Below are 10610 nucleotides of genomic sequence, written 5' to 3'. Positions count from 1 at the left end.
AACAAAAAAAGGTCCATCGTCTCTTATAACAAGCCGTGTTTCCATCCAAAGTTGCGAATTTAAATTATGCGCAAAATTGGAATATCACACAAAACATTTGTGAACAAGCACCATTTCCATCCAACAGGTCAAAGAGAAAAAAATCGTCACTTCCTGATAAATTGCCACTATACATCACTAAGAAAAGTAGGAGAAGCTACTGAATATAATCATTTTCGTATATAATAAATTACTTGCACCTCAGAATGAGCAGACAAAACACAGTGAATGTGGTTATTGCTTTTGGAGGTGGATGCTGCTGTTTGGGAACGCAGTCATTTAAAATTTGGTTAAAATCATGGATTCCTAATATAATGACTAGATTTGCATGCAATATTTCACAGAGCAACATGATGATGGCAGCGCGTCCACATGTCTTTAAGCATGCATACAGTCGTGACTTTTTGCACGATGTCGGCCACTTTTTTTTTTTCTTTTTTTTTTTTAAGTTAAACTCTGCTCCGGGGGCCTTCACCATCACCGACCCCCACTGCTGCATCTCGCCCACAACGGAGGCACCCCAAGCAGCGTGATAGGAAGCAGAAGAGGGGTAAGTGCAGAGGTATCCGGGCTAGGCTAACGGCTAACCCTAACAAGTCAGCTATCCCCACCATCGTACTGGCTAATGTACGCTCTTTGTACAATAAACTGGACTACATCCAATTACTACGCTCAACTCAGAGGACTGTAAGAGACTGTTGTGTTTTTGTGTTCACGGAAACATGGCTCCGCAACAGCATTCCAGACTGTGCTTTTGATCTTGAAACGCCGATCTCGGACAGTAATAGATTTAAAATGCTAAGAATCAAATGTATCGTGATTTCTATAGTGATTGAATGATTTCAGAATATATACACATTAAATTACTACACGCACAAATTAATGGAGACCTTGAGTAGTATTTGTGCCTCATCTCTCTTTCACGCGCTCCACTATTACCGCCCGAGACTGTCACAGGATTGCGCTTGCGCTCCGTTTTGACCAGCTGATGTGTGTTCTCTCCTCAGGACTCGTGGCCAGTAATACTAAAGTGAAGTAGCTTTACTTTTCTGTAGTTTAATTGCTCTCTGCATCTTTCCGACGTCATTACCTGAGCAGTCGAAAGCTGCGTATTTATTGCATGGACAGAGCAGAAATGTAAGTGTCTAAATCATAAGCACAGTTCCATTAAATGATAAATGTGTTTTAACAATGCCGATGAAGGGAATGTATGAAGGAAACTGTTAAAATAACAACATCATTAACGACGACCTTGAAATAGGAGCGCAAGGTTTATCTGATAATCAGATGCAAGAAAGTAGCATTTGCTGTTTTAGCAAACAGACATGGGGCGCGTTTTATTTCAGGATCATCATTCTCTGATGGAGAGGAAAAGTTAAATAGCTAATATAGCATTTTATTTTGTGAAAATTAGATGAAGTTTTCCCACTGAAAGAGAAATGATCTCACTCTCATAGACGTGCCAGGCTTTATCTGCAGCTAAACTGAATAAAAGCAGAATGAACTGATGAAACGTTAAAAAATACAATTTATGAATGATGCAGTGCTAATTGACATTTATTACAGTACAAAAATTATAAAGTATATTTTCTATATTATTCTGTTCAAAAAACGTGCTAATTAAATTTAGTAAAACAATCAAAAAATATACATATTTTTAAATTGCTTATACATAATACGTTTAAAGCTCTTTTTTATCTTGGTTTACATACATTTTTACGTATGCCATGTCATGCCATAGCATCATTAAACTAGCATCTAACAATGGACAATCGTTATATATATTTTTTCTAACCTATGGTTCTCTAACCATAAAGGCTGGTGTAATTTGCCCCCTGAATAAGGATTTAAAGAATTTAGGGGAAGCTTTTAAATAATCCTGTGAATGCACTTAAAGGGTGCAGAATCGATCGTTATAATCGACTCGAATTTAATTGTGAATCGAATCGTTCTAAATTTGCAAAAATAGTTCTTGAATAGAATCGAAAACCTATGAATCGAATATCGAATTGAATCACTGCCTACCCAAAGATTCACAGCCCTACAGCTAGGGCAAGAGAACAGAAGAGTCTGGAATGGCTCACATATCTAAGCCATAGAACCTGACAAAGGTTAAGGGCGTGGATCAACCCGCTGCACTGCAGATGTCCTGCATGGAGACACCTGCTAAGAAGGCTTTTTAGGCCGCCACACTCCTAGTGGAATGAGCCTTGACCCCCCAGGGTGAGGGGAGATCAGAGGACTCAAGGTTTTAGGATAGCATCCTGATAAACCGCTTAGCATAAGCTTCTTCTGGCCAGAGGCCTCAGCCTTAGTGCACCACAGAGAATACATGTAACCAGAGAGTGTCTACCCACTGAATGGCCATGAAGAGAGCTGGCTGTCTCCACAGCAGGTGGTTTTCACCTCAAGGTGAACAGTTTCCTCGTGGAGGGAGCTCTGGATTGGTGGATGGGCTCAGCAATCTTGGTTGAGAGACCAGAAGCTATGTACCAATAACCTCTTAGGTCTGGGAACAAGTGTTTTAATGCTCGAAGCACGGCCAGCATCTCCAGGCAGTTTATATGTCTCCACAGACCACGGGAAGGGTGGCCACTTAACACCGCACCCAAACCGGTGAGGGACACGTCTGTCGCTAGTGTTAAGAGGCGACAAGGAGCTCCCAGAACCTTCTCAGAACATGGCCAGCGAGAGCGGATAAGCACAATCAGCCCCTTTTTTTTTTTCCGAGAGCCAACTGCGCGAGCTACGCTCCTCGTTGCTGCTTGTTATAATATCAGGCATAATATGCTTGTGTAACTGATGCTTGTGCAACTGATGTTTGAGCAATTGATGTTTGTGCAACTGTGAACTCATCAACGCCCTCCATGTCAATCTCCTCGGAGAAAGACAGGCGGAGCGTTCTTTTGACTGAAGTTTTGACATAATGGAGCTCATCAGTGGACAAACGTCTCGCCCATCCATTGGACTGATTACACATGTGGTTCAGAGCTGGTCACGCTGAAGGGCGTTCCCAAAGCATTCTCCGAAGCAGCTCGTGTTCCTGAAGAGGAACTTTATGATTATATAGCAAATGTTGCATGTGTGTGTGTTGTGGTAAAGTGTGACCGTTTCGGTTCAGTCCTCAGGTGAGACATTACTCTCAATCACACTATCATTCTTGATCCTGCTCTACCTGCTTCTTCTCTTTCCAAATGATCTTAAACTCTGTGATAACAACCACACAAATGGATTCTTATCAGACCACTTCAACCATAACACAGCTCAGACTGGATTAAAGATATCACCCTAATATTCCTGTTGAAAAGACCTGTGAAGCTGCATTTTGTAGGGTATTTTTTTCAGCAAGGATGCATTAAATTGGTTAAAACTGGCATTGAAATTGTATGATTTTACAAAATATTTCTATTTCAAACAAATGCTGTTCTCTGAATTTTTTTTTTCATCAGCAGTGAATCAGCATATCACAATGATTTCTGAAGGATCATGTGACACATAAGGTTGGAGTAATGATGCTGAAATGTCAGCTTTGATCATAGAAATAAATTAAAATGTAACTTTTTTTTTATTTATTTTTTACTGTACTTTTGATCAAATAAATGCTGCCTTGGTGAACAGAAAAGAATGCTTAAAAAATAATAAAAAATCTTACCGACCCCAAACCCCAATTTTTTGGTCAAAATGGCATGTACTGTATGTGTTGTGGGAAATATTATAAAGCTTCCTCTCTTTCCTCTCTTTTCGCTTCCTGACAAAGAACAGAAAGCTCTTGACAACAAGATGAAAGCAAAATGAGGTGTGCAATCTTTTACTGACATTTTTTTTTATCATTCTAGTGATGTAGTTTTGCAGTGTAAACATTCGCCTCATTAACTGGCATAATGAGCAGCGTTTCCTGCCGAACCTAAACAGCTCATCTTCTACAGTACACAAAATGTTCAGTCATGTGTTGCTGTTCATGTGCACTCAGGTCATCTGAAATCATGACTCATTTCGGGGGGGTTGCATTTGTAAAGCAATACGTAATACTGCTACTAATGGACTTGCCTTCTTGAAGTCCAGAGTGCAGAGTTTAGCTTTCTCTCCGAACTGCCACTTGCACTGCGTGTCGGCGTCGTACAGCTCTCCGGGCAGTTTCTCAGGGTACTTGTACTCCTGGATGGCACTGGGCTCGTCAGACAGACAGGTGGCCTGTGAAGTACTGAGACACAAATACTACTGTAAAATCGCCGAAGTCCCATACAGTAGAGCAGGAACCATGACAACATAACAACTGGAGTTACCTCGGCTACATTTAGACATCTCTTTTTTCAACACATCCTCTGACTTCAGCATTACGTATGTTATTGAACACTGCCGTTATTATACGTCCCACAGTGAGGCTCCGAGTGTAAGCGATATCAAGGATCATGAGAAAGCATTTAACAATGTTTAATAGCTTGTGTTGTAGTAGCGTGACACACAGTGAAGCCCTGAATGAAGTAGTTTAGCAGGCGCTCCATGATGAGACTGGGTCAGTATGTGAGTCTGGGTGGGATGTAGGTCTGTAATGGGGGTCACATCGACTGGTGTATCAAGGCTGATTTATACTTCTGTTTCAGATATACGCCGTAGCCTCTACACTGTATGATGCACGTCTGTATTCATTTATACTTCTGTGTTGTTGTCCATGTCGATGTGCAGTACACATGCAAACTGCTATTCTGCAGTTTCCATGGGCATGTTTGCACTAGCAGACCAGTCGCAGAGCTTGCAGTCAGCAAAGTTTTGATGCGCAGTGACATTTTTTGGAGAGGTGCACATCAGGCTACGCCACTGCCTGCAAGTACTACGCACAACCTACAGCATAGCTACAGCATAGTTTTGAGCCTTTTCTGAAATATAAATCAGCCTTAAGGTCTAAATATATGCAACACGCAAATCTCAAAAAATATACTCACACAGGTAGTCAACCTAAACAATTAAAGAATACCCATGCAATACTTGAGTTTAGAGTTGCATGATTTAAAGGAAAAAAAAATATGTTGATTTTTTTTATTTTTATAGTTTTTTATTTGCAAAGAAAGAAAGAAAGAAAGAAAGAAAGAAAGAAAGAAAGAAACCAACCAGGAAGTTAAAATCACACTGGTTTCCTCCGCAAAAACCTAATAGGATTTTTCAATTAGCTTTTTGGTAGATTTAGAGTATTTTGAGTCAGATTTGGAGTCAGACTGCAGTTATGATTTAACTCGAACGCTCTCGGGTGGACTTCACTCGAACTTGACACAGACTCAGACATTTTGGAAGTAACAGCATAAAAATAAAATGACAAGATATTAATAAATGTCTCCTACTCAAACCCAACTGGTTAAGGATATGGACTCAAGTCAGACTCAACAAGGTGTATTTGGACAACACACTAGCTTTTGGATTATTACAGAAAACAATCTCTGTGACAAACAAGGATTTTTCCATTGGCATTTTGGTAGATTTGGGGTACTTGGACCCAGCACCAGCTTTTGGATTGATACAGAAAATAAACTCTGTAACCAAAGTTTATGATTCTTGTCCACCAAAGATTGTCCATCATGATAATCTTTGAAAATGAACACAATTTTTGAAGCCTGAATAGAACTGGAATTAGTCAAAGATAAATGTAGGCTATCTATGAACTATGCCATGGTCACCGCTGTCTTTTATAAGAAAATGTTTCACTGAAAGTTTGAGTTAGAATAGTTTTCAAGAGTGCAATTAAAAACATTTGCTATGTTTCCATCCAAAGTTGTGAATTTAACTTATGTGCAAAATTGGAATATCACATAAAACATTTGTGAATAAAGCAGTTTCCATCCAGCAAGATGATGAGAACAAAATCATAATTTCCTGATAAACTGGTGCCATATAACATACAATGTACGTTAATTAAATGTGTATCAAGTAATTTAATCAGTAAATGTGTTTCTATCATAGCGTATGCAAATGTTTTCTTTGCCAATAAAAAATGAATCCGACTCAGTTGAGCGCAGAAGCTCATTTTTAGAATTTATGCACATCTTGAAAACATAGTTAATAAGGTTGTAAAAGCAGCTAGCAAGTATTTGAGTTTACCTGTTTGGTCTGATGACATTAATGTCCTGACAACCTCTATAGTCTTTTATTAGGTCAAGTAAAAGCCTTCCTTATCTACCAAGTAGATACATTTGAAAACATTGTTTTTACATTGTAGTGTGGACTGTGTGTAGTCATGAAATGCATACTGTACCAATTGACATCTATGTTTATACTGGTATGTGCCTCTTATGTGATATTCACATTCACAGTAATGCCACAGACGTGTTACTTTGTACAATCTTCTTATTACATTCCTGTAAAGTTTTACTCGGGTTTGCTGTCCTGTGGCAAATCATGAGGGCAGTTGTGATTAAGACCACACATGCTAATTACATGCATGCTATACATGCTAATTCTGCCAATAAAACAATTGTTTCTGTCTCATCTCAGTAAACTTTTACTAAATATTGCATATGCTCTGTTATAGATGATTTTTACATTTTCCTACATTTCAAATTTAAAAATGCTAGTGTGGATAGAGAGAAAAAAATCTTGCTTTCAAATGTATCAAGATTAGTGTAGGAATCGCCAAAGTCACTGCTGGTCTGAATGGGACTCTACTGAACTTTTGTATTAAAAATTTACATTTATGCATTTGGAAGATGCTTTTATCCATCAGGTACACATTACATTGAGGGAATACATTTTATTACTTCTTGCACTGCCTTGGAATCAAACTCATGACTTTGGCATTTATTAACACATTTGAAAGCATACATCCCTGAACTTTTCTGTGCCAGGAATCAAATATCAACCTTCAACCAATGCACAGTATGCCGTAAAAACCAGGTCAAAAATCCTGCAGATTGCTGTAAGCCCCATTTCCTTCTGCACTTTCAAACAACTCTTCAGTCTCCACATAAAGCGTTGCTGGAAGACGAGCTGTAGAAACAAGTAAAGCAGCTCTAAGCATCTGACAAACCCCTGCAAGGGAATCCCTTCTTCTGCTGAGGCCTAGAGCTACTGATCTGGGTGGCAGTGAAGATGATCTCATCACGATAACGCAGCACAAGGCTACTACATTTGACACGTCTGTTAATTTAAGGGCAACAGGTCAAGCTGGTCCATTTTCAAAAGTACAGACATCGCTCTCAGACAGAAAATGAAATTTAAACCCTGCTGGAGCTGCTCACAACCAAAAGAGCACTACAAATACTACTTTTAAAGATGAGGTTGGTGTCTAGACTCACGCAGGACTCATGCTGGGTGATTCTGCATTGATGACTGATGGACAGGAGATGCTCAGTAAAGAGCAGGTTCTTAATATCACTGCACACTTTTTTCTAATGCCGCTTTGGGCTGCCAATAGGTAGATCATGTGATTTTGGATGTTCTTTCCAAGTGGCTCAAAGTTCAATACAAATATCAGCCACAACACTGCTACACTGTTTTGATGCATTGTAAAAACATGCATTTATGATACTGGGATTTCAAGGGATTAAAAAAAAAAAAACAACTCACCTTAGAAATCGGTTTAGATATTGTCGGCTACAAGATGACCAGGAGAATAAACCATTGTGTCCTGCCAAGGTAGGAGACATAATATTTCCAACTGACTTCTTACATATGTTGCCTTCGCCATCATGGACCATTCCAAAGCTGTGAAAAACATGGCTTTCACTGATCCAGTACAGGCAACCGGATTTGAGGAAATCAAACAAAGATTAATTATAAATTGAACTCTTACTTGTGGCCAGATTCGTGGGCGATGGTGAAGGCCAGACCAAGACCTGTGTCCTCATTGATCGTGCAGCTGCGGTACTTACTGCACATCCCACTGATTGGAGCAAAGCCTGACATCAAAACAATTAATGGATGAATGAATGAATGATGAGGAGTATGTAAGTCTAGACTAGTGTACCACTGCAACTTATTATGAAGTACATCTCATAAAAGGAGCCAAAGAGTCAGCGACAATCATTTTGCACCAGATCACCTCTGACTGTACACTACCGATCAAATGTTTGGTGTTAAAATGTTTTTGAAATAAATCTTTTCTGATCACCAAGGCTTCATTTATTTAATCAAAAAACAGAGTAAACACAGTAATATTGTGAAATTCTGATTGAATGATTACACTTTTCTGTGTGAATCTCTGTTAAAGTGTAATTTATTTCTGTGATGCTCCGCTGTATTTTCAGCATCATTCCTCCAGTCTTCAGTGTCACATGATCTTCAGAAATCATGAAAATATTATTATTTACTGCTCAAGAAACATTTCTGATTATTATCAGAGGTAATAACTGATATATTTAATTTTTCAGGAGTCTTTGATACACAGTTTTTATTTGAAATGGAAATATTTAGTAACATTATAAACATTTTTTGATAAAACATAACTAATTTGTTAAAAAAATAATAATAAAGTAAGATAAAATCTTACTGACCCCAAACTTTTGAACCGTACATAATCCACATTGCTAAAAAGAGAGGGCAGTAAATACAAAATGTTTTCCTGTGCAAGAACAACTGATGGACTGCTGTAGTCAGATCAAGGTTTGCTAGTTCAAGAGCTAGAGATCAGATCCAGTTGTTTCGAGTCTGTTGCAGGAAATCTGAACAGATATAAGAGTTACTTCGACCAGCATGAATCTGAAACACATTATATGCAGGCCATCTACAGCTAGGAGTGGTATATTAACTGTAGAAAGCATAAAAATAGAAAGGCAACCTTACAAAATGCTTTGAACAGTTATGTAAGTGTCGCTACGTAGGTCTGAGATCTAAGAGAACTGTATTTTATGACAAATTATGACTTTCTAACTCTTTAATACAAAACCTGTGGCGATGAAGTCCAGTGTATGTTGGACCAAAGTCAAACCCCAAAAGGACCAAAGGAGTCTGATTTATTATCCTTTGATTTAATCACTTAATATATGTGCTGTTTTTTGACACATACACACAGAGTGATTAAATACTTGCACGTATTACACAAATGTGTTGCACAAGAACATTCTGCGATTTATTTGTATCTTCTGGCCTTACTGAAAATCTCAAGCGGGACAAAACAATCATACTAAAAATTTCATTACACTTGATATATGGATTCTTATGTTGTAAAATAAATAAAAGAAAACAATTTGTTACTAAAACATGTTGCCATCTCATAAATAAGCACTATAACACAAATACATATTTCAATATCTCTCTGTCATGTGCGGAAACGATGCATGAGGGTAATCCAATGCATGCGGTGGTTTTCTCAGTCTACAGTAGTGATACTGTATGGAAAAGTGTATGCTAGTATTAAAGGTTCGGCAGAGCTCTTTAATCTTCCAGTCCATGACCTCTGAGGGACTTGAAATCTCCCATAACCCTTGACCTCTTGACGTCTGAGCATGAGTCTACACTCAAATGTTAATCATTAACACTCCACAAATGTTGTGATCCTAGCAGCCTTTGAACCGTGGCCTTGCATTTGAGTGGCATGGCTAGCTTTGCTAATGGGGTTAGGGGTTAGCGGGGAAATATTTTTTTAAAGTTCTTTGGATGGCTTAAAGTGCTCAGGTATCATAAATACAAACACTTAGTTCCAATACAAGGTCTTTCATTCCTGCTATTTTGTCTTTGTTTTCACTGACACCAACATTGAGGGTGTGCATTTACAGTTTTATTTGCCATCAGCCATGATTAATTTAATCAGTGTCCAATAACAGTCAGTTACCAAAATAAAGCAAGTAGTATTCGGATGGGCTGGGAATTGCAAATAGTGCAACATTACAACACTATTTAAGTATTTTTATGCATTTCTTGCATTTTGGCTCATTTAGGCTCGTCAGATGTTGTCCTTACCCAGAGTGTCACATGGTTCATTCTTCCAGGAGCAGATATCCAGACCGGTTAGCAGGATGGCATGATCATGGCGGCGACCTTCTCGTCCAGCCAGTCCTGACTGCCATTGGCAGAAACTGTTCAGAGTGTGATCCGCATGATGGTTAATCACTAGTCCATCCTGAGTGCGTAGAGAGTTAAGTAGAGTCAAGTGCAGATTGAAGTCAAAAGAACAAAACAATCACAGGCAACTAGTGAATATAACTAAGAGACTAACTCAAATTGGGCTGAGTAATTACCAGCTACCTCTGCTTACCCCACCTCAATAAATGAGTCTATTGGTAATTAGCCCCTCATCACTGATCCTGAGTGACTGCGGCTAATTATTCCAATCAAAAGGGGGATAAGGGCAATTTTCTGCATTCCTCAGCCGGTGGCTAAAGCAAGCTTCATTAACATTAGCACAGGTGTATCAGTAACGGCGCCCTTCAGCTGTTTGCTGGCCAGCTTTCCTACAGACACATCCCTCATCTGGCTGGAATCCATTGGAATGCTGTATATCCAATTAAACTGTCATCATAAAAATGAGACCTGGTCAGATGGGTCTCAAAGAGAATGAAGGAGACAAGCCTCTCAAGGGCAATAAAATCGACCTTCTGAAGCAATGTTTCATTCGGTTTCAAAGCTCTGTGTTATCTAAACCTCTCATG

At 38.9% G+C, this 10610-nt stretch overlaps 1 protein-coding gene across 1 annotated transcript in view; it reads right to left on the bottom strand.

The window, feature by feature from the left end:
- Positions 1-10610, bottom strand: part of LOC132157979 (A disintegrin and metalloproteinase with thrombospondin motifs 16) — a 130928-nt gene that overhangs the window by 88221 nt on the left and 32097 nt on the right. The window contains exons 7-10 of the mRNA XM_059567222.1: positions 9922-10081; positions 7817-7922; positions 7591-7728; positions 4087-4240 (exon numbers count right to left, since the gene is read on the bottom strand). Coding sequence (XP_059423205.1) covers positions 4087-4240; positions 7591-7728; positions 7817-7922; positions 9922-10081 — 558 coding nt within the window. The remainder of the gene's footprint in view (positions 1-4086; positions 4241-7590; positions 7729-7816; positions 7923-9921; positions 10082-10610) is intronic.

The sequence above is a fragment of the Carassius carassius genome, chromosome 15 (genome assembly GCF_963082965.1).
Source record: "Carassius carassius chromosome 15, fCarCar2.1, whole genome shotgun sequence".
Lineage (NCBI taxonomy): Eukaryota > Metazoa > Chordata > Actinopteri > Cypriniformes > Cyprinidae > Carassius > Carassius carassius.
The sequence above is the reverse complement of the archived record's forward strand: the minus strand, read 5'-3'. Positions and strand labels throughout refer to the sequence as shown.